The 24,821-nt window shown below is 44.8% G+C and overlaps 1 protein-coding gene across 2 annotated transcripts in view; it reads left to right on the forward strand.

Moving 5' to 3' along the window:
* Positions 1–24,215, forward strand: part of CD151 (CD151 molecule (Raph blood group)) — a 39,766-nt gene extending 15,551 nt beyond the window's left edge. For both annotated transcript variants that reach the window (XM_083428401.1, XM_083428402.1), the window contains exons 2-8: positions 4,481–4,582; positions 5,212–5,403; positions 9,032–9,106; positions 12,919–13,023; positions 16,428–16,583; positions 18,753–18,839; positions 21,590–24,215. In XM_083428401.1, the coding sequence (XP_083284527.1) occupies positions 4,499–4,582; positions 5,212–5,403; positions 9,032–9,106; positions 12,919–13,023; positions 16,428–16,583; positions 18,753–18,839; positions 21,590–21,649 (759 nt within the window). In that variant the 5' untranslated portion in view covers positions 4,481–4,498 and the 3' untranslated portion in view covers positions 21,650–24,215. The remainder of the gene's footprint in view (positions 1–4,480; positions 4,583–5,211; positions 5,404–9,031; positions 9,107–12,918; positions 13,024–16,427; positions 16,584–18,752; positions 18,840–21,589) is intronic.
* The last annotated feature ends 606 nt before the right edge of the window (positions 24,216–24,821 follow it).

The following is a 24,821-nucleotide window of genomic DNA, read 5'->3' on the forward strand; positions in this document are numbered from 1 at the left end:
TTTACAGCCCTCCTTAAGATATAGCGGCATTCCTTTCCTATGGCTGCTGGAGGAGAATATTATTATATTAGGCATCCATTTCGTATAACTACAAGTGAAGTGCAAATTGAGTTTTTAGTTAATAGGTTCATTGCCGTGTTTCAGTTGATGTAACCAAGCTGTTGTGCCAAGACAGTCTTGTTGCAAAGTTGACTTTGTGGTAGCACCCCTTTATGCCTAGCTGGTGACTTGTCACATAACCAGTGTGCCAGTGCTCATCCCATTTTTTTCTTCAGCTTTACACTTCGTGTTTGAAGTCAGATTTGTGTGCACAGTGATGCAATGCTATGTGAATTAAGGCGTGGCAGGGATGGGGCGGGGCTAGGCTTGATGGAAAGGGGAAATAATGCCTTGGGTGGTTTTAAACTTGCAATCTCCTGTGTTCGGACTGAGGCAATGTGCCTAAAGCTAAAGGGATCTTTGCCTCCTTTCTTCTGATAAGCGGTGACTTGCAGTGGTTTCCTGAACTTTGCCCTTGATTGGATCAACACCATGAGTGCAGTGAAGGATTTTATGTGCTCTGCAAATGTAGGCTAGTACATTTCTATTGAGTGCAAATAAGAGCACACCCTCAAAACCCCACCTTTCCAACTCCCCTTGTTTTAAAGATAAATTTCTAGCCCCCACTGTTGTGAAAATGTATAGGCAGTCATGTTGAATCTAAGAAGTTTGAGGGGTGGGACTAAGCAAGCTTTTCAATTAGTGGGGTGAGGTGTTTGTTTGTTTGTTTGTTTTGCAAAAGCAGAATAAGCAATATGATCATTTGCTGGATCTGCCTAATTCACATAGGTTGCAGAACCCAGATTTCCTTGGAATGGAATGCAGCATACTGGAACACAAAATTCTGGGGTGGGAATTTTAGTGCAGCATATATGCAGCTCTGGAGCTAAATAGTCTGTTCCTGCGAGTTGTGTTGACTTTGCATTTCCAGAGCACTGTAGAAAAGACTGATTCGTTCTTCTTGATGGAAATGAAAAGAATATGCTAGCAGTGAAGTGGGATGGTCTGTATAGCTTGTTTAATTTCCAGTAGTACTTTCCTTGGGTTGCTGATTTAAATGCAAGAACAGTCTCGTTGTTCAATGGGATGCTATTCCTGGCCAGGGCCAGTGGAGACAGCAATGATTGTTCTATGACTCACTGGCCATCCGTCCTCCATAAATCAGCATGCTTCATAAACCTCCTGCTGTTCTCCGACTACAGCACTAAAATCGATGGGAGAGCCCTCTTTTAGCACCTCTTCACAATCTTGTTTGCTTTACTAGCAGTGCTATGCAAGATGGGGATGGGACTAACAATATCCCATGTAGCTTTAAGAGCTTCATGGAAGAACATGTGATAATGCACATTGGCCAATAGACCAGTTCAATGAGCATTAATCAGAACCCAAAAACTTCAAATTCTGGTTATTATGTACACACAGAAGTCTAGTCAAGCTGCCCATATATTTTAAGCATGTTGGATCAGAGTCATGCATAGCTAAATGCTGTCCCTCACTGGGAGAGAAAATATGAGAACATGGTTAATGTGCAGTTGAGTGCAGCTTTAAAATGGAAATATAATACTTTGAAGCAGCTGGTAGGCATTTACTTTTGGGTGTCTTGTTCCATAGTTAACATGATGCTTCCAGCTTCTTCCAGCTGTGACATGTCCATACAAGGGTTGAAAGAACTGATTCATGCACTATGATGGTACATCTCATCATAGATGTGGCCTCTGCTGCACTGATCTGGAATCAGCCCAGCAAACTGCAATCCTTCTCAGCATTCTGCAGGGGCGAGGAGAGGTACAGACTCTTGTTCAGAAAAAGGTCAACCAACCAAAATGATCCAAGGAGATGAAACAATTGCCCTGTGCAGAAAGGTTGCAGTGCTTGGAACTTTTTGCTTAATAGAAAACTTCTGTCAGGGCTGAACTCGCAGCCATTTCTCCTGCTAACCACAAGAAGAGCCACAGGCCTATCTAGCTTAACATTCTGTTTCTCAACAGTAGCCAACTAGATGCCAATTGGAAGCGTAGAAACAGGACACTCACCACCATAGCAATCTCCCTCTTGTGTTCCCAGAAGCTGGTTTTCAGAGATTTACTGCCTCTGGTACTGGATGTAATATACAGGCATCGCTACTTGCAGCCATTGATAGTCTTATCCTCAGTGAATTTATCTAATCTCCTTCGAAGGCCATCCAAGTCGGTGACCCTCAATGTGCGTTGATCTGTCCTAAATCCATCACCATTCAGCTTCACTGAATGACCCTGGGTTTCTAAGATTATGAGCGGAAATTTTGCATCCTTCTGGGACTGGGACGTGCATTTATCCATCCTGTATGAAGGTAATGGAAGTCATCCTTGCACTGCGTATGTACCTCCAGGGAGTAGAGGGCAATTCAATCATAATTGTATCCACGAAGAGCTGGGTTTGTGAGAGGTTTGTAGACCGGATGGCAACTTGCCTTCTGAGATGAAGGTTATAGGCGCCACCCATAGTTTAGATAGCCTGTTAGATTGTGCAGAGGAGGAAATCAGTGTTTGTGTGAGCAGGTCTGCACCAATGAGAAGGAGAACTGTAGTTGTGCAGAACTGGAAGGTAACATTGAAGACTGCAACTTCTAAGGTGGTAGCTTTCTCTGAAATGCCACCCTGTTCCATGTGCAGGGTGAGTTAGTTAAGTGAAACTGAGCTGTCTCTATGTGTAGATGAGATGGTTTAGATGAGATGGTTACACAGGGAGAAAGATTAAGGTGTTTGGGGCATTGGGGAATGTTTTGGGATAAGCTGGGCCTGTACCACTGAGAGGGGATCCTCTGCTTGAACCAGAATGGAACCAGATGCCTGGTGCTTAACATCAAAAAGGTTGCAGAGCATCTCTTAAACAGACCCTTGGGGGGAAAGCCCACGGAAATGGGAGGGTGTTCATTTCAGGATGAATCATCCCTACAGGGTGAGGATGAACAGGTTTCTGATCATCCAAACAGAGGTGGGGTAGAGCTGGACCATGAGCAAGCAGCAGAACATGAAAGCCAGTCAAAGTGCCAGAGAGGGAAAACTGTAGTTGCTAGGATCCTGTTTTTTTTGGGGGGGGGGGGAGGGAATCATGACAGCAAAGCCAGTTTATTTTTGTAGCAGGTATGTCTGTTTCAATTGTTGATATAATCTGTTCTATCTATAGATAAACAAAAGGATTTTGTTTTTTGTCCTGGGGACAGTAAATCTCTCATCTTATACAAGCAGTATATCCCGAGTGGTGGGGGGGGGGGAGCAGTGGATGAGAGTGGGATCTTTGAGGACAAATGGATGCCTCTGAAGCTCCTTTTTATGTTTTGGCAGAGCTGTGCGGTAATTTCTCATGAAGACTGGGCTGTCAGGAAGCCAAGGAAGGAGCCTTGTTGTTCTCTCCCTTTTACTATCTTGGATGTATGCTGTCATCTCTCAGCTTGTGAACCCTGCTTGCTGCCAGCTATGCTGTCACATATCCTAAGAGAAAAAGAATAAAACTTTCCTTGCATAATTGGGTAAAAGGGACAGACTGAGATGGCTCAGACATGGAAATATTCCCATTCTGGGAATCTCCTCCTGCCCCCAGTGTCATGTACCAATTCCTGAGGAGGTCACATAGCTTCCGAATCATGTGAGGGAGGAAAAAAGGGAAAACTTCTCTGCACCAAACACTTAACTGCACATGAAATCCAGGAGTGGGCTGCTGTTTCTAGCTCTGCGTCATTAGGGGAACCTGAGCAAGATGCTTTCTCATATGGCTGTGCTCTGGGTTTTTGTGGTTTTCCAGCACAATCCAAGGTGCTAGTGAAAACTTATAACAGGGATGGGGGGCCTGTGGCTCTCTGGATGTCCCTGGACTCCCATCAACCCCGGCCAGCTTGGCCAGTTGTCAGGGTTGAGGGGAGTTGTAGTCCAACAACATCAGGAAGACAACAGGTTTCCCCATTTCTGGCTTATGAAATCTTGGATAGCCTGAACCCAGTCTTCCTTGAAGAAGACTTGGCCATATGACCACATACCTGCTAGTATCAGCAGGGAGCAATAGATTGGTAGAGATGTGCCCTGCCACATAGTGATCTTAACACCAGCGGTAATAGTAGGGAAAGGGCTGTAGCTGAGTGGTAAAGCATCTGTTTTGCATGCAGAAGGTTCCTCCAGGGTCAGTCCCTGGAGACCCACTTCTGGTCAGTGTAGACAACAGATGGACCAGTGGTCTGACTGGGTACAAAGCAGCTTCCATTGACCTGTCCTGGAACTGACAGGGTGGGCTTGCAGTATTACCAGCCATGTTTTTCCCCTTAAGTGTTTCTTAAGTTACATCTTGGCAATGCCTGTTAAGAGTGGCGGCTGAATACAGAAGAAAGCCAGTTGACAGTTGCACATTGAGTGTCAAAGGGGGAAAGGGTTTTCTAACGGAAGTCTTCCCTTTTCTTGAATCTTTTCCACAGCCCTGCTAAATTGCGACAATGCGTGACTACTCTGAAAACAAGGAAACATGTGGGACCATCTGTCTCAAATATCTCCTCTTCATCTTCAACTTCTTTTTCTGGGTAAGGAGCCAGCTTTAGCAATTTTGCTGATTTGTGCTGTGAATTTGGGAGTATCCTGGAGCAATGGGGCGATTAGGATAGACTTTTAATGCTCTTCTGCATGATTTAAAGAGAACAGCTAGTCTGCTCCAAAATTAGCAGATAGTTGGAGCTTAGCTTCTAGCTGCTCCTTTATTTCACAAAAAGCACAGCCACATTGAGGTGAGTGCAAGGTTAGAACTTCTCCCTGATAGCTTTCTGAAGATGGGGTGTTGATGGCATAGCCATAGGGGAGCATTCCACTGGGTTATCCCCAGATTGCCTTCTGAAGTGGTAAGTTCCAGGAGGGCTGGAGGCCCTCCACACATAGATAGGCCTTTCTTTATTCTACTCTTCCCATAGCTTCCGTCAAAAGTGACCATTAGAAATCTTCGAAGCAGTGTGATAGGCAAGGATAAGAGTGAAAAGGTGCTTCACTTGAACTTACATCCTCATTGAGATCAGCAGAAGCCCCTCTGCCAAGGGACCCTGAATCAGGCCTTGGGTGAACCACCACTGATGAAGCAATAGGTAGTCCTGCTAGATAATGGTGCCTCATGTTTTTTCTACCCCAGCTGCATTTAACTCATTATCTTCCTTTCTCTCTTAAGCTGGCAGGTGGAGCCGTGATGGCAGTGGGCATCTGGACCCTGGCTGAAAAGAGCGATTACATAAGCCTCCTGCAGTCCAATACATACATGGCAACAGCCTACATCCTGGTGGTGGCAGGCGTTGTGGTCATGATCACTGGCATCTTGGGCTGCTGTGCTACATTCAGGGAGCAGCGGAGCCTCCTGAGAGTGGTGAGTGTTCTTTGAGCAAGTGGGAAGAACTCAGTGTAGGCAGGGATCGACACGGAGAGCCATGGTAAATTGTAGCAGGGAAATAGGGGTTAAGACAGAAAGAGAGAAATGTTTGGGTGGGGAGACCCACCACTAATTCAGTCCTTGGGAAGCTACTGCCAATCAGGGTCTGCAATACTGAACTAGATGGACCAGTGAACATAACCCCTGTTGGATCAGGCCAGTGGTCCATCGAGCCCAGCATCCCAGCCAGATGCTTCTGGGAAGCCCACAAGCGGGATCTAAGCATTCTGCCCACCTGCAGTTTCCAGCAACTAGTGTTCAGAGGCATGGCTAGACTTGTGTAAGGCATCTTCCTGTGTTCCTATGAGATCCTTCATATGCTCCTCTTTCTGACATCAATAGGAATACCTGTGTTGCAGAAAGTGTGTTAGAGTATAATGTGAAAAGTAGGCTTGCTCCAACTAAATGTGTTGGTGGGGCTGGGAAATGGACGCGTTCTCTGCCAGTGCAGCCATGAAAAAGGAAGGTGTGAGGCGGAGGCCTCTTTCGCAGGGACACTGTACAGTAAGGACAAAGAAAGTGCTATGATATTTTTGAAGTGGTATTTCTCATGGCTTGTGATGATACTGGAGCTGACATGGCCTGTAGACCATACCAATCCCTCTTGGCAGGCACACAATGGCCCAGTGTGCGGAAGACTTCTCCCTTTTTGTTTCTGTCTTTCCAAGCCAGCAATTACAGATGAAAAATTTGGTACAGTCCTTTTTTGTTGTTTTGCCACAGAAAACTAATGATTGTCTCTTGGGAACAAAAGAGCCTTTTGTTGCCATTCTCCCCTCCCCTGAGTGGCTGGTTGTGACAGATCTATTGTCGCCTGTCTCTTGGCCTCCGGTTTAGTTAAGCAGCATGCACAACAAACACTTTGTGGCCAGCCAGGCAGAGTTGGCTCAAAGGCTTCTGCCAATCCTGAGCTTAAGCCCATATCCCAGCCTTCGTCAGCTTGGCGCCTTCCCTCCAGCTGCGTTGGACTACAACTCCCATCAGCCCCAGCCACCACCATGGGAATTGTAGTCCAACGCAGCTGGAGGGAAGGCACCAGATTGGCAAGGGCTGCCATACCCCAAGCATATTTTCACAAGTCTAGAGGGCCACTTTGCACCAGGTAACCCCAGTTTCTTTCAATGTCGTAATCTTGATGCTCAGTACAGAACGTCATATGTAAGGATAGTCTTCGTGGATCATCATGATGAATGAAAGTTTGAGAAGTGATGTGTTGGTTGTGTTATTTTATAGCCATAATGATTGAAAGCTAGAAGATATTCCTTTATAATGATGATTGTATGTAGATGGCCCACTGAATTAGAAAGTGTGGGGTCTCTCTCTCTCTCCTCCCCCACCCCTCCAGCTCAGATCATATGACTTCCATAAAACTTTATTTTGTAGGTACTCCAGTAGATGATTCACATAGGATAGTTAACTGATCTTCCTCCCCAGTTGTGGAGTATCATCCCCTCCCTGCCCCAAAGGCAGCTCTCTGACTAAGAGGAACTCTGATGGATTCTGTCCTCCTGCTCCAACCTCGCCTCTTAAAGAAGAAATGTGCTTCTATATACCGTATATTAGAGGTCTTACAGCTGTGCTGTTTTAAATCTGGACTTTTCTATCAGCCCTGATCATTCTGCCATTGGAGAAGTATAGATATAGATATATCTCCTCAGTGGTCTGGCTGTGGGAGGAGGAGTGTACTTTCAAAGGGGACAATGTGAGAACACAAGCACTGGAAATTACAATTTTCCAGCTCCTTAGTTGATTGTTTCCTCTTTCCTTAATGTACAAGCTGGACAAAGGGATGATGTCAGTAGCTCTACCTGACTTGTCTCCAAAAAGAAAGAAAGAAAGCAGTCTCTTGGGTTAAGGTGTGTTTCTGTTCAATTTCAGTCTCCCATTTTGGTTAGCCAGAGCGCTTCTAGGTTATTCATTCTCATGGTATGAAAGGGATACCTTGTCCAAGCATGCAGTTGGTCTGAGGCTTCAGCAACACTTGGTGGGGTGAGTGAATGGCTGATGCGGTGTGCTCTCAGACTGAAGACTGCCTGGCAGAGAAACCCTTCTAACTTTTACTGTTCAGTTAAATAACATTTATGCTATGACCTTCACTAGTGTGTATTTCCAGGGCAGCTAGCAAAGGAAGTAAATAAGAAAATTAAATCCCTCAGATGAAAGATTGAAAGGCAGTTATTAAGGAGCATAAAAAACACACGCTGGTCTTTAAATAAACTTTTCAAGAGCAGCATAGAACTTCATAGGTTTTCCAACGGTTGGAAACACTCTGTGAGATAGGGCACCACAACTGAGAAGATCCTTGCCTAGCCACTACCCGCCTTAACTCCAATGGCAGGGGATTTGCAAGATGGTCTTTGGGTGTCCTAAGTCAGGGTTTGCCTGCATGGTGCTGCAGAAGTCTCCCTTGGGACTTGCAGGGATCCTGCTGGCTGCTGAAATGGGCTTGTAAAAAGTAGTCTATTACAGCCAATAGAAGAGGTTGTGGTGTATGTAGCACCCGTGTCACTAAAACTGCAATACCAAAAACCACATTGTCAGTAATTGTGTGTGGCTAAGTACCATAATGGCGGGGCTGATACTTGTATACAAGGAGTTTCCAAGCAAATACATTTCAGATTTCTCCCATTGTATTCATTCTAATTCTGTTGCTGACGGTACATGTACAGCTCAGACTGTCATAAGCTTAGTGATGTAATGTGTCATGAGTTCTGAACGATCCAAGCCTTGCTCAAGTTCTGGGTTGGTTGTCAGGGAAATGGTCCGCTTTAGGGGTCTCTGAGCAATTTGGGCAGGGAAACTCTTCTGTGTTGCACCCTGTGCCTGGTTTTATTCTTTGACGGTTCAGTCCAAAGTTCTGGAAGCTGCCCCTGTGCTGCTGCTGCAGGCATGTTCCTGACTCTTGCCCACTTGGGAGAGCCCTCCCTGCAAGAAGCCCAGCTATTCTGAAACCCTCCCTGCCCTCACCAAGGAAGCATTCCACTGCCCCCTAACAAGCTTGTGATGAGCTCCTAATGATGTCGCTTTGGAGGGCTTGCATTTCAAGACAAGTGGCGTTGGCAGGAGAGAAGTAGGAACCATCCAGGGATGAACCGAGGATCAGTCACTCGTGCTTTGCATGCAGGAATATTCGAGGCTCAATCCCTGGTATTTCCAGTTAAAAGCGTTGCAGGTAGCAGGAGTACGAAAGGCGCCTGTGGAGATCCGTTGCATATCTGAGTAGACCATGCTAGGCTGGGTGGACTTGAGTCAGCGTAAGGCAGCTTCATCTGTTAACTACACTGGTTTTTGTTGCTGAATCTACTGAACCCAACATTTCATCTCTAGCTGTGCCACTGGATCCCAGCAAGTTACTTTCCCCATTCCGTGCTGCCCATTCTCTGGGCTTTCAAGCGTTGGCACCCACCTCTGCTTGTTTTGCCAGTCTATGTTTCTTACGGGGGGAGTGGAATCGATTTGTTAGCTTTGAGCATTTCCTCAAAGATTTTCATAGGGCTGCCTTTCACCAGTGGTGACATTATGCTCTGGTCTATTCTAACACATGTCATGTTGCTTTTTTTTGCAGTATTTTATATTGCTGCTGTGCATCTTCCTGCTTGAGGTAATTGCTGGAATCCTGGCCTATATCTACTACCAGCAGGTAAGCAGCCACTAATAACTAGCAAAGAGCCCCTCAGTTTGACAGACTACATTTTCCAGGGTTCTCACACCATTGCCTTTCACTTCTCACAAGTGTCCTGGTGTTTGCCATAAAAAAGCATGCACATGTTTGTTTGTTTGTTTGTTTTTTACACTTATATACTACCTTCTCCTTCAAGGGGGTGTACAAGGTTCTCCCCATTTTATCCTCACAACAACCCAGTGAGCTTCATGGCTGAGCGGGGATTTGAACTCCTCATCGCTATGTCACACTGGTTCTCCTTTTGCTCTGCACAGCCCCACCTGTCATTCTGCTGTGGTTTCCCTTCATACTCCCATGCCCAATCCCAGCCAGCCCTATAGTGACAGCGGTGGCAACATCACAGGTGAAAGAAGCCTGCTGCGGGAAGAGGCTCTTCAAATCCCTATGAACATGTCTGTTGCAGAGATGAGTGATGCCCCAGACCAAGGCCACTGTGGCCAATAAACCGATACCCTGAAGTGATGGGGTGAGGGTGGGTCTACAAGAGATATCTAAGTGTCCTAGAATAGCAGGCCCGTATTGTGTGACTGCTGAGAGTTCAATTTAAAGGTGTGTTATGAGCCCATCTCATCCTACCTTTTTTCTCTCCCGGTACCTTCCTCTGGTATATAAAAAAAACTTACTTTCATTTCAAATATTATTTGCATGCATTCGTATACAACATTGACCCAAGCAGAGCCTGTTTTGTGGTGCAGCAATGTATTTATTTATTTGATTCCATTTATGAATCGCTTCCCATAAAATATGTTGAAGCCAATTCACGGTGAGAAACGTCAACAAAAATAATTCTATGTGTAAACCCCCCCCCCAAAAAAAAACCATTTCGTGGGTCTACTTTGAGTATGTCTCTGTACGATATCACCCAGTGATTTATATCAGTTTGATTTTTTTTTTATTTAAAAAAACTACCACTGCCACCCGAAATGGTATTTGCCTATGAATTGTGTATGAGTTTGCCAATTTAATACTGCATGAAATAGATCAGCATTGAGTTGATCCAGGAAAAGTGTCTTGATGTGTGAAAATACCCTCTAACAAAGCATCTGGCGAGCTGCTGCACCTGTGCTTGGAATACAAATTTCCCTTTGCATTGCCTCTTTCTCTCTTTTCCGTTGTCACATTAGTATGAAATGGACTAACAGTCTGGTTGCTTGTGCTGAAGATTCCCCCCTTACTAGCAAAAAGCTGTTGTTACTGTAGAACCTTCCTATTGCATAAATAAGTGTGCCTAAACCCAGAAAAGCTCAATGGGGAAAATAAGAGGTCTACATGCACCAACTTCCTCAGGATCGTCCATATTTTGTTTAAACGATTCTGATGTCAGCATTCAGCTACAAGTATACAGATCTGGTGGCCCAAAGGCAATGGGAAGATAGGTGTGTGACAGAACACCGTAACTCAGGTCTTCACACATATCCTTTTGTAAAACGGATGTGTGCATTTCAACAAAGCTTGATCTCCTGGGCCACATGCTTTCATAAGCTGCCACCAGCTTTGCATAGATCAGCTGTTCCCAACCTGGTGCTCTCCAGATCTTGCTGAACTACAGCTCCAGTCATCCCCAGCCAGCGTGGCCAGAGGTTATCAAGGATGGGAGTTGTAGTCCAAAACATCTGGAGGGCACCAGGTGGGGTGGGGTGGCTGTTCTAGATGGGGTTTTTATAGTCTGTTCCCCCCACCCCATAGCCTCTGAGAAGAGACCTTTGCAGGGATTTTGTTGCATCTTATTTATTCAATGGGTAAGGGAAAATGAAGCTAACTCCTATATCCAGGTCTGCATGGAAATTGTTTAATAGACTGCCTTGAACAATTCCTAATCACAACTTCACATGGACAGAAATCATCCAGCATAGAAAACAGGCCAAACATTTTTTCAAAGAGAGGAAGCTTTCTTTTTCAAAAGCTGTCTGAGGAATCATTAGCTCTTAGGATGGTTATCCAATCAGCTTCCCAGGAAGGATGAGCTAATTTAAAATGCTATTTCAGGAATGCATGGGATTGGCTTTGATAATGCAAGCAAGTGAGCATGGCATGCTGGGATTTGTAGTTTTGGGAGGGACACCAGTGTTTGTGTGGATCCTACTTGTTTTGCAAGCCTCTGTTTCTTCTGTCTGCCGTGCCCTCCTTGCAAGCCTCCTTTTCCCTTATATCTAGGGTTGAATGCACTTTGTCTTTTGTGATTCTTCCTCTTGTTTTCCCCTCCTTGCTTCCCTTTCCCCCAATATGCTTATAAAACTCTGTGTATTTGCTTTTGCTGCCTTTGTTCCACGCTGCAGTTCTTTCCTATGAGCCCACAGGTAATTTATTTTGTTTTTCCTGGAAGGCATCTGCTAATTGAGTCTCTCTCTCTAATTTTGCTTTTGGTGCCAGCAAACCTTTCCCCCTTGTATTTGTGTGAATTATTCATCTCTAAAGCCTCATATCATTTGGGTTCAAATCAAAGCACTAGTCTGGCAAGCAAATGATGCTCTAGTCACTCCTTTGATATGTTTACCTTGTACAAGTGGAATTTAAGGATGTATCACTGCTGTATTTTGATGCAAAAACCCTTGCTTTGTTTCCTGGGGCATCTGCTCCCCCCCAAGTGCTTCTGTGGTAGAGCATTTTCTTTAGATGCTGAAAGGTCTCTGGGCTGAGTTACTGACATTTGCAGTTAAAAGATCTCCATGGGTTGGGCTGAGAGAGATCTCTGTTCAAGATCCTACAGATATGTAGCCAATCAGGGTTGACAGGTAGTTAGCTAGACGAGTCCATAGTATAAGGCAGCTTTGTTGTTTCTATGTACATTGTAGTAAGAATTTGATGGAACTTTCCATGTCATTCACCAGTGGTGAAGTGCATGCATGAGAGAAAATGTAGTTCATGGTGACAACTGCAGAGCTCTACTTTCAAAAGTACTGGGATTGCTGATAGCCTGTCCCATGAATCCAGTCAAGCCCAGGTGCTTGGGCCCAAGCCAGTGGAGCCCCAGGGCCATAAAACAAGCTAGAATTCAAGTGAAGTGGGATGCCTGTTTATTTTACAGAAAATATTAGAAAATAAGCTTAGGCTAGAAGCGGCCAGACTTCAGGATTGTGGGATGTGTAGTTGGCTTTTTAGAAGACACCCAAGGTCCACCAGCTGGAGCAAAATAGTGGCAGTGCAATTCTGGTAGAACGTTGTTGGAACACTTTCAACTTGGGAATTTTTTCAGTAGCAGAACTAAGCTCACAGTCGTGTTGGACACAAATCAACTGCTGGTTCCCCTCCTGCAGCTTTCTTCATCTCAGCAGCCTAATTTAGAGGGGAGGAGGGGAGTATGCCATTCCTATTGTTAAAGGATTGGGAGTCAGAATTCTTCCTGATCTGTTGCAGATCACTCAGATCTTACCAGCAGATTCTGATCTACCTAGGCAAAAGGGAAGAAAGGCTTGTTGCATCTGCCTGTGTTTATTTAGAGCTTGGGGATTCTCTAGAGCAGGGATTTGACCTTCCATTAGTCCTGGCCTACATGGCCACTGGCCAGGAAGTTGTGAGTTCTAGTCCTGCTACATCTGATGAGCCACAGGCTTCCTATCCCTGCTCTCGAGCAACCCACTTGCCTAACACTCTGCAACTCTCCATCTCACCTTTGTTTCCCAAATTTATTCATCTTGTAAAATTGGACCAGGGATCTATTGAGTCATTCTGGGTGCAGTTTTGTGTTGGTTATCATACAGGGAGCTATGTTGAAGAAGGATGTTACTCATATTTTGTTTCCATCCCCGTTACCTTTGCCCCACCCTATGCAGCTGAATACGGAGCTGAAGCAAAATCTGAAGGAGACAATGACTCAGAAGTACATGAAGCCGGACGAAGTGTCTGTGACTAGTGCAGTGGACAAACTGCAGCAGGAGGTAGGCTTAGGAAATGGATTTAAATAGGGTGATAAGATTCTATATCTTTCAACTATGGAAGGAAGTATTCCACCAAATATGTGGAATGGTTTCTCCACTTGCCTAAAATGCACAACAATTGATAACAAGATATTAAACATCAAGGCATCTAAACATCCATAAAAATGCCAAAAGTAGTTTCTTTCCCAAATAGGTTTTATCTTTAACAATTGCAAACAGAGTAAATAAAGAGTTCATTTGAAATATATTAGAGGTTCAGTGCTCATTTCTTCTCTTTCCCAAATAGATTTTATGTTGAACAACTGCAAACTCAGTAATAAAGAGTCCACTTGTGATATTCCAGTGGTTCAGTGCTTGGACATCGTTCTGGTAATCAGACGTTTCGTCACTAAACTGTAGGAGGTTTGACAAACTGAAGGACATCGTTCTCTTTCTATGTTCCTCCCAATGGAAACATGCAGATGGGGACAGATATACCCCTCCTTCAAGTTGTTTACATACTGTCTTCTCTTGTATATTATTTACTACAAAACTCGATGACTAAGCTCTTTAGCGATGAAACGTCTGATTGATATCCAAGCCCTTGATATATCACAAGTGAACTCTTTATTTACTGCATTTGCAGTTGTTTAAGATAAAACCTATTTGGGAAGGAAACTACTTTTGCCATTTTTATGGACATTTCTTGTTTGTTTACATATAGTTGCCTTGGTGATATTATCTTGTGTCGATTGCAGTAGTCTGTTCATTGTTTTATTGTTAAAATACACAAGGGCATCTATGACGTGCATCTTCTGGTCTCATCTCTGTGAACTAGCCTCTGCCCAGCTGGTGCCATCCAGATACTGTATTTTGGCCTGCAATGCCCATCAGCCTCAGCTTGCCCTGCTGGCTGAGGCTGATGGGAGTTGTAGTCCAAAATATCTGGAGAGCAACAGCTGGGCAGAAGCTGGTATACACAGTTGCAATTTGGACCTGCATGCTGCTCTTGCAAGAAGATCCTATGTGCTGTGGAATGGGGGTTGCAAGAATCCAGCCGTGCTGTGCTATGGCCTGTAGATTCTATAAACATGGTGGGAATGAGCTTCATTCTCATGCACACCTCCTGTGCACATGGACGATTTTATTATACGAATTGAGGTCTTGCACACACATTGATGCACAACAGGCCTTCTTTCCACCTCCCTTTTTTGTGGCAAATGCTATCTGCGTTGCAAAATGAGAGTCTAATTGCATAGAAAAATATACATATAGGCCTCTGCTCATCTGGATTGTTTGATTCACAACTGGAGAGGGGGAGCTCCAGACTTCCATTTTCTTGAGTAGCACATGAAATTATCAAATTACTGTTTTATCTCTCTCTCTCTCTCTCTTTGTAAACGGCTCTGAGGTTTGTTTGCTTTTTACAGTCAAGTGGTATATAAATTTTATGCCATGAATAAATAACTATGAACCAGCCTTAAGAGATCTAGAGTTTGTGAGATACAGCTTGTCAGAATATTTGCAGAGTACTTGACCACACAGAGCAGTCCCTTGGATACCCTGACTGGGCTTTCCAAATATAGATAATTTCCCCCATGCCTCCTACTTTGTACAGATCACTTTCCCATGCCTTCTACTTTGGTTAACCTCCTTGGTCAAGAGGTGCTGCACAGGGCACATGTATTATTAGCACATTGCTGCCTCTTGGCTTCATTCCTGGCACAAGAAGTCCCAAAAGAGAAGCACAAGTGCAGCTGGTTAAAATAAACAGGGGGCCATATTTAGTGGTTGCGTCTCCGAAGCACCAATCCACTATACCTTCACATGTCATTTGAAGAGAAAAGTGAGAGCGCAGACACATCTTCATTTGGAGCAAATGTGGCAGCCTTTCCAAATGTGGAAGGTGATGAAGCCCCCGCTACTTCTTTGTCACATCTTTTTCTCGGAGCCAGTAATTTCTAGTGATGGAAGTGTATGATGGGGAATCCAGTTTACAACAGAGCACAGAGAAAAGGCAGAGATTTTATCTTCCATCAAGCAGAGAAGCCCTATTTTAGGTCATTCCATCAGGGAGCACTTGTGTTGTCTGACACACCTAGTTTGGAAAACTTGGACAGGCATCTCATTGTTTTAGGCTGTAATTCATACAGGAGAGGAAGTGAACTCAGCTGCGTAGCTCCAAGGTTACAGAAAGTTATTTGAGACTTGCCGCAGTTCAGAAAGAAGGTGAAACCTTGGCTAGTGACAGGGGAATGATTGGTTCCTACTATTCCTACTTTTTAGTTAGTAAAACCACTTTACCACAGCAATTTTTTTATACTTATGTGGCTTTTTAAAATGTTGATATTCTAGACAGTAGTCCAAGCGGGAGATAACCAGAGCATGCACTGCTCTGGTGAGACAGTCCACAGGCAGGTAGGGTCTCAGCCTGCATACCAGATGGAGCTGGTAAACAGCTAACTTGGATACAGAATTGACCTGTGCCTCCCTGGACAGCTGTGAGTCCAAAATGACTCCCAGTCTGCGCACCTGCTCCTTCAGGGGCACAGTTGCCCCATCCAGGACCAGGGAGTCCTCCACACCTGCCTCAAGAACAGTATTTCTGTCTTGTCAGGATTCATCCTCAATCTGTTAGCCATATTTCAAAAAGTAAAAACCAGGACACCACCAAAATTGTTGGGTTGGTTTTTTTTTACTTGCCTAAGATCCAAGACAAAGCACCTTCTTTTGGAAATTTCCCCCTTTGATATCCCAGTAATGTCCAGGGAAATCTGGGCGTATGGCAGGCCTACACATGCAGAGCTTCTGGCTGCATGCCTAGGGTGTTTCTCTGCAGACATGACATAAGACGGGAAAATGCAAGGAAGGGAGGAGACTGGCTTGGACTGTAATGGATAGGAAGCATGTGAGCGTACAGCATGCCTGCCAGGAATGAGTTCACTCTAGCTATGTCTCTTCTACACCATGCCGAATATTTGACCTGCTTACAGAGAATGTAGCTTGATACAGCGAGAACAACCAGAGTAGCCTCTTCATTGACTGTCAAAGGAGCAGCAGGATGTTTATAGGCCAGCTTACACACATCCCATATATGTATAGTAAGTAGCAGTGACATCACCATGTATATCTTTATTCAAGGATGGCTTTATATTTAAGGAACGTTTTCTTTAAAAGAAACCAGTCAGCAGTCATAGTTATACTCTCTTACAGAAATGCCAGTTAAACCCAGCTTGGTGTTGCTCTTGGGAAGAAATGTGCACAGCCCTCTAGCACTGCAAAAGCTCAATAGCTCTTCTGTTGTATGACTGGTGGGCTGTATGCTCCTGCAGTTGTGCAGGCCAGAGGTACAGACAACTTGAGTGTTGCAACATCTTTTGTCAATAAGCCCTGCAAACTTTGCTTTTATGTTTGTGTGTGTTCAGTTTAAGTGCTGTGGCAGCCATAATGCTTCAGACTGGAGTGACAGCGAATGGATCAAATCTCCTGATGCATTAAACCGGAAGTTCCCTGACAGTTGCTGCAAGACAGTGACAGATAAATGTGGCCAAAGAGATCATCCTTCAAATATCTACAAAGAGGTAAGAAATCAGACCTGAGCCGCCTCCCTCTTATCTGAAAGTTAAGTGGATGCCAGATGGCTCTGAGACTACTTTTATCAACAAGTTGCATGCAAGGCACCACAGCAGATTCAGCCTCAGTATATTCTGCAACATTGCCTGAAGATTTTCTTCTAGAGTAGTCACAAAACTAGTCGCAAATAGATATTTATTTTCCTCAGCAGTTCTGTTCCAACACGTGGGCAGGTGAGGCAGAGATACTTTGCCACCATCTTGTGGTGTTCTTGGGTTGTTGTTTTTACCATTTTCAGTGAAAAGGGACAAACAGTCAGACTTGGCAACCTAAACTGTATTTTTTTAAAAAAAAGTTTGTCCCCTTAAACTCAAAAATACTTTGGGAAGTTTTTTTTAACCACGGAATTCCAATTTTCCAACTGTCAGTTGATGTTTCAGTCTACAGAGTGTTCTGCCAAAGAGTGATGGCAATGAAGCAATCATTTTTCAACAGGATTCAGAGGGGGATTAAATGATATGAGGAGCATGAATAACTTCTGCAACTAAGCTTGTTTTAGTCAGGCAGAGACAGACTAAGCCCTGTGCCTCGGGGCATGATTGCTGACTGCTGGGCCCAGATGATTCCTGCTGCCGACCCCCTAGCTTCTTTTCCAAAGTGCAATAGGACATACTTTTGGTGAGAAAAGATACTTGTTTGAAAGGAGATTCCACCATTTTGTATTTCCTTCTCCAGCTTGCCCTGGCCTCCATTTCCTCCTCATTCGTCTCTTGTCTCAACATTGTCTTGTTTCTACATTGTAGGCCTATTGGGGCAGGGAACTGTCCTCTCATGTAAATCACACAGAAGTGCCATTTACGTGGATATAAAGAAATGTATTAAATAATATTTCCAAAGATTTGGAAAGAATAGTGAAGTATTTACATTCTGCAACATTTGCCTCCAGTCTGCCTTTTGAGATTGACCTGCCTGTGACAGGCTGCTGAAAGGAAACGTAGAAAGAATGACCAGTTTACATAATCAGTTTAAACACATTTCAAAACACTCGTTCCCTCTCCTTAGGGAATCCTGGGAACCATATTTTTATGGGAAGGGACAGGACATCCTTTAACAAAGGATTTTAAGCATCTTCCCCAAACTAGAGCTCTTTGGGGGGAGACATAGAAGTTAAATTGGTACAAAGTACCGTATTTTTTGCTCTATAAGACTCACTTTTTCCCTCCATAAAGTAAGGGGAAATGTGTGCATCTTATGGAGCGAATGCAGGCTGCACAGCTATCCCAGAAGCCAGAACAGCAAGAGGAATTGCTGCTTTCACTGTGCTGCGATCCCTCTTGCTGTTCTGGCTTCTGAGATTCAGAAATTTTTTTTTTTTTCCTCCTCCAAAAACTAGGTGCGTCTTGTGGTCTGGTGCGTCTTATAGAGCGAAAAATACGGTAGTTATAAGTGTGTTCTGTAGATATTCCTTTCCATTTTCATCCTCGCCAGAGCTATCCCATGAGGTAGGCAAGGCTGAGGGATGGTGACTGACTGAAAGCCATCACATGAGCTTCATAGCTCATGGGGGATTTAAACTTGAGTCTCCTCAGCTCTGCCTTTACTGGCTTGAGCTTTGAAACCATGAGCCATGTACTCATGTGCTTTCTTCCTTAGGCCACTACCCAGTGGGAATACATTTGTGGAATGATCAAACAACTTAAAAAATAAAGCTTGCCTCACACTTCAGCTAATCCTGTTATTTCTCCTGTCTGCAATGACTTGGCAAGGCAGATAAACAGGCCACCAGGAGGCCAAAGACAATCTTTTAAAGATGGAGGCAGACAGCGATTGAGCTTCCCTAACGCTGTGTTCTACTTCATCTCTTTTTTTAGTGCCTGTTGATGTTACAGGTTTACAGTTGGCTGCTGATGCTCCACTGATTCAAGCTACTACTACTGATTTGACTTTGTAGGAGCCCTCTATTCAGGCCACATGTGTAACATGGTTAAAGTGAAGCATTAGGCCAAGAAATCCTTGCAAGGATGAGCATTTGTTCAGATGCCCCAGCCCATTTTTTTCTTTTCTTGCATTTATTTGCTGTGTGAAAACTTTTTTTTCACATGCGAATCTCGAAACAACACAAGAAGACACAAATTAAACTTGAAATTATGTCAACAATTTTTTCTCTCTCTCTCTAGGGTGGCTGCATCACTAAACTGGAAAACTTCATCCAGGAACACCTGAAAATCATTGGAGCAGTGGGGATTGGCATTGCTTTTGTACAGGTATGGGCTAGTAATATGCAAGATTGAAGTGTGCAAGGTTAGAGCTTGGGAGACCACCATGCTACAGTTCCTGCCTCAGGTTTACTGTTATGAGAGTAATTGGCGACTGGGGACCTGTAAGCAAAGTCTGACCCATGGATACCTGTCATGCAGTTTACCATTGATCTGAAAGCTGCTATAGGACAGACAAACAAACAAACAAACAAACAAACAGCGCTGCAGAAAACATATGGGTAATCAACCACAGAAGAGAAAGAGAAAGCTTTCAGGAATATCATGAAAGGTGCATACTTCCCCAGCAGGGGCTAGGCAGGAGTGTGGCATAGCACTTGGCCAATTGCTCCAGTGGTTGGCTTTGGATTGGCCTGTTGCCCACTCTAGTTGCCAACAACACTGCATTAGGGCAAAAAGGACGTCAATTTCTCTTTGCTATTGTCTGTAAATTAGAGATAATAGCTTTGCAGGATCCAGAGGATGCTGTGTGCAAATTGTAACCATGTAAAAGCAGCTGGAATTAAGCAGCAGTCCAGCACCACTGGATTCTGGAGGCTTCGTTGGGTTTGCTCTGAATGAGGGAAGTGATTCTATATTCCATCTCTCTGCCTTGAGCAATCTCCTGGTCATAGAAGTAGCTGTCATCTCTGATCTTATTTTTCTGACACACACACACACACACACACACACACACACACACACTTTAAGCTCAAGTATCATCTCACATTGCAGTGGGTGTGTGGGTGTGTGGGTGAATATTCTCACCCATGCCTATTTTTTTTGCAATTTTCTCTATCTCCATGATTTGTGGCAATCATGAATTTCTGAAGCCAGTGTGTCGGCTGAGCACAGTATATTAACTAGCATTGCCAATGAGTTCTCAAAAGTTACTAGCCCCCCCCCCCCCCAAAGTTGCCTGCCAGCCTGCATACCTGCACTTACCTGTCTTGCCATTTGTGGTTCATTCATGGCCTCGAAAGTTGGCTTGCTTTCAGCGTTCAAATTGCTTCCCTAACTGGAGACAATTCCCACTCAATACAAGCAACCACACAAAGGACTGTTTACATGCCTGATATTAACCTTTGACCCTGACAAGTGGCCCTCAGAAAGTTGCCCTGAATGGAATGTGGCCCTCCTCACCCCCTGGGTTCCCTGCTAAGAAGCTACAGTAGAAACCAGCTTTGGTGGTGTTTTCTTAGATGTGAGTTATCTGATTCACTGTAAAATTGAGAGAATCTCTCCCCCACAATCATTTTAAAGTGGCAATTTTCCAAAAACATATACATGTAAATCCCTAATAACCTGTGTGCTTAAAAAAATCCTACAGCTTATGGAGTAAGGGATGGAGGCGCTTCTAAAGGTTTGAGGTTGCCAACTCTAGATACAAATGACTCAGTAAAAAAAACACCAACATGCTATTTACTGAAGGGAAGGTTGTGAAAAACAGAAATCTTTCTGTAAAGCAGTGAGAAGGCAGCCTCTAGTGGTGATTTGTCCCAACAGCTGCTCAGACTGAGCAGTGTAATTAGAAAGGGATGCTTTTAAAACAGGGGTCCCCAAACTAAGGTCTGCAGGCTGGATAAGGCCCAAGGGACTCGTTTATCTGGCCCGCGGTGACCCCCGCTGCCACTGCCCGCTCTTACCGGTGCTGCGCTGCGCGGCTGCCCACTTCCGGATTGGAGGAGCACCAGAAATAGCTTGTGCACATGCGCAAGCGTTATTTGCGCATGCACAAGCGTTATTTGCGCATGCACAAGCGTTATTTCCGGTGCACACCCGGGTCGGAGGAGGCCTGTGCACATGCGCACAAGTTATTTCTGGTGCTCCTCTGCCACGGAAGTGTGCCAGAAATAGCGTGTGCGCACACGTATGGGCACGCGCTCCTCCACTCTCCGACCCGCCGCACAATCGGCGCTGAAGACACCGGCCTGAGGCGCAGTAAGTTTGCTGACCCCTGTTTTAAAATAACTTATTTTTCTTAAAATTCAAAACACTGCCAGAATAACCCACAGTGATATCTTGGGAGTTTTGACAATCACATAGTAACTATCCATTGCTCGATTTCTCTCTTCTCTTCCCATTTCAAATAATTATGAGAATGTTTCCTTTTCCTTTTTTTTTTTTAATGGCCAAAGGTGAAATGTGCAGTGATCTTAATGCAATCTTAATGCCGACCCAGTGCATTTCTCCCTTCCTCTCATGCCTTTGCAGCTGTCATTGTAAAGTGCAGTTCACTCAGGACTGGCTCTTTCTCACTTGGGCGAGATTTTCCTTTTACTTCTCACAGAAAACAGCTATTACCAGCTGTCCAAAGGAATGCCCTTGCTTGCAGCATCACATCTCTATTACAGCTGAGCTGCCCTGCTGGAGCATAGGAAATTACCTTTTACGAAGTCATACTTTTGGTTCATTGAGCGGTAACTGAGAGGCAGTGGCTTTCCAGGGTTTTTGACAGGGGTCAGCTATACCTGGAAATGTTGGAAGCTGAGCCTGGGACCTTCTGTGTGAAAGCGAGATGCTGTCCCCGAGATACAGACCACTGAGCTTGCCCAGGCTTCAGGGTTCACCTGCTGAGGTTTCAGGTCATATTTTCTCTGTACCCATATTGGAAGATCGGTCCCTTCTGACTGCAAAACTCTGTATGATTGCAAGGGACCAACATTCTCTCCCATGTGAGAAGAATGAAGAGGTGCTGAGATACATTGCTTCTCTTGTTGCTTACCCATGTTTTGTATTGTTGTTTTTTTGCCTTCTAGATATTTGGGATGCTCTTCACTTGCTGTTTGTACAGGAATTTGAAATCTGAGCCTTACTAGGGAAGCTTGGAAGACCACCCCACCTGCTTGACTACACCACGTTCCATCCCATCACCCTATCCTTTTAGGCGGCAGCACAGAAAAAATCAACCTCGCAAGGACTTCTGCTGCTTAAGGAAACTTATTCTCACCCAGTGCCTCTGCCAGAGAGAGAGAGAGATCAGTTGTCCTCCTTATGGCAGTCGTGGAGGCCCAGGGCTCACCCAGTCTTTTCTTTGTGGTCCAGAGTCATGGAGTTGTAGAATTCTTATCTGCCAGAAATGTTTCCAAGCCCAGGCCCAAGCATTCAATCTGAAAGAGCGATCATCAACGCTGTCAGGGGCCCTGGCACCTTTCCTGTTTCCCTTTTAGCTCTCTTTAACCAAGACATTGACTCTCCGATCGGCTGACAACTAGCCCACAAGGATGCATAAGGCATTCACAGGTGGGGAGATTTAAATCCTCTCTTCCTGCACCCAGAAGAAGTGCCTTTCTGGACCAGTGGAAGTTCTGATGCTACGGCTCTTTCCCATCCAAGGCAGTGCCTCCTTCTGCTGGGTAATCTCTTCTCCCGATCTCCTTGAGGTTGTGCCTGAGAGATGGATGGACTAGGTTACCCACAAAGCCGGCTGCTTCATCCTCAGGGCCTTCCCTCTGCCCCAACAGGAGGCCCCCCTGGAGACGAGTCTTGTGCCTTTCAGGCCAGGTGTTGGAGGACGTTCTTTTGTTCTCTTAATTAGAAGCCTTGGCCTACTTTTTCCAACAGACACACAAACAATAAGCTTTCTGTTGAAATGGCTTCCTGCCTCAACTGTGCTGTCAAGATAACCCGACTCTGTGGAATCGTGCAGCTCCCCTTTTCATAGGAATGAGCATCCTCTCCCAGAATGACACATCATTTAACTGGGGAGAACATACTTCTACTTGCTTTTGTGTTGATCTTCAAAGTCTGATTAGCCAGCCAGGTACTCTCTGGCTGGCATGAAAACCCAGAATTCAGCTCTCCTATTCCCCTCTCTCATTAATTTACTGAGTATGCTTCATACCAAAATGATTTCAATTGGCAGTAAGGCATAAAATTGCAAATTGAACTATTTGGTGCAAGGAGAGAAAGTGGCCGGTATCTTTTGTATCTACAGCAGTTGCCTCTCCTGCTGTAGAGGAGGCTATTCTAGGAATGGCTTCCAACAGCAGATTTGCTAGTTTTCCCAAGAATTCACCCACTCTACAGGTTTTCACAGAATATGTTTTAGAAACACTAAAAGCATCCTTGATAGAGTAGTGTCCAGATCCTGTTTGTATAGCCCGTGTCCAAGTATTCCTTCCCCATTCTTACATTGACCTGTTTCACGACTGCCTCACATTTTGATTTCAGTAAGGTACCTCTTCCATTTAACAGCTTTCCCCACACCTCATTTGTAGGTCCATTGTAGCAACAGCAGCATGCTGAAGAATATACTTCCTGTAACTGATGGGGAACCAGGTGGGCCCTCCAGATGTTGGACTACAGCTCCCATCATTCCTGGCCATTGGTAATAGTAGCTGGTGGCTGATGGTCGTTGAAGTCCAATATATGGACCCCCATCCCTCTCCTATCCCACTGAAAGTCTCCCGAGTAAACAGTGTGGCTGCTTGTGTATTGGCATTCTGTAGGTTCCGTTGAAGCTCTTGCATTGCCCCTCCATAGCCCATTCTTCCCTGTCCCCTTTCACATACCTGGTTGGGGGCAAGAGCAGTCACATGGCCTAAGGAAGCTTTTCCCCAGTCTCTGGCGCCTTCCTGACATTGCCAGACTCCCAGCTTCCATCATACCTTACTGTGGACGATAGCAGTTGGGAGTCCTAACAACATTGGAGGGCACCAGGCTGTGGAAAGTGGATCTAAGCCCCCACCATCACCACCAAAGGCCAACGTATACAGGTTTTGCCCAAACTGGGAACCTAGTCTTACACTCCAGGATTTCCCTTAGCTGGCTAGATGTGACTTTCTCCAACTAAAGTAGAGACTAAAGGTAATTCCATATCCAGCACTTTGTGGGCTCTGATAGGCAAGCACTTAATATAAACACACCACCCAAGAAAGTCCATGTCACATAATTGCCTCTCATGGGTGCAGTGAAAAATGGAGTGTCCTCTTGGCTGCTTTGCTCAGGAGGTTCAGGAACAGTTCAGGAGGCAGCTGGGGAGATGTAAAGCATGATCACACATGGTAAACGTCCTTGCAGGAGAAAGGTTTTGCGCCATTCTCACTGTAAAGGTGGGTGAGTATCTAAATTATTACAAATTAAATTGCTAAATTATTTCTTTATACCTACCTGATGTTTCTCTCCCCACTCCCCAACCTGCAAGAAAACAGAAGGTCCTGATTGCAGTTGCTTGAAACAGTATTTGACTACTGAAGTGCATTTGTGTGGATGGCTAGCTTTCTCTCCACCTCCCTCCACTGGGGAACTGTATTGTGCCATGGTAAGAGAGGGCCAGGGGTTGCCAGTCAGCAATCTGTGCTTGCTCTTTGGTTTTCCCTCATATAGTAACCATGCTTTAAATACAGTTTATGTTGCTGGCCAATAAAGCTAATATTGTCTGTATTTTGTCCTGTGTGAGGCTGAAGTGATAACGTGGGTTTGCGGAGTAGCCAAACACCTCATCGGTAACAGGGACGGGGGTCTGGGAGATTGTCAACTACTATATTTCAAATATTTGTGCATCACATGATGCGCCTGACGGTACCTCCTATGATGTCTCAGTCAATATCTCCTGAAAAATCCACAAAGTGCTGGAGGCACTGCTCAGTTCCTATTTCTGACTTGGCGTCTCCTGCATCGAACATGCTGCCACTTGAAAGATGAGCATGTTTGTTGGATGCCAGGATTAGACACCCACCCTTCCCATCGGTTCTGAAGAAAGAGCAGTGGTGACTGATGCAGATTGTTGGGGACACATACCTACTCCACACTTTTGTGGTCCTGTCTCTCTGTTATTTTAAATGTGGCACTCATTTTGTGTTCTTCTGGGTCCCTTGGCAGCCATTTTGTGACACTCAAAATTCCAAATGTGCCCAGTGGTCCCCTAAGGTTGATGATCCCTCCCCGCAAACCTCACCCTTGATGTAATAGAAGCAGGCTCTTGTGCAACCCAGACTACTGTGCATCAGAAGCACACCAGAAACTCAACCTAATGAGTGAATCCCATGT

This window comes from Podarcis tiliguerta (assembly GCF_965153285.1).
Source record: "Podarcis tiliguerta genome assembly, chromosome: 1".
Taxonomy (NCBI): Eukaryota; Metazoa; Chordata; class Lepidosauria; order Squamata; family Lacertidae; genus Podarcis; species Podarcis tiliguerta.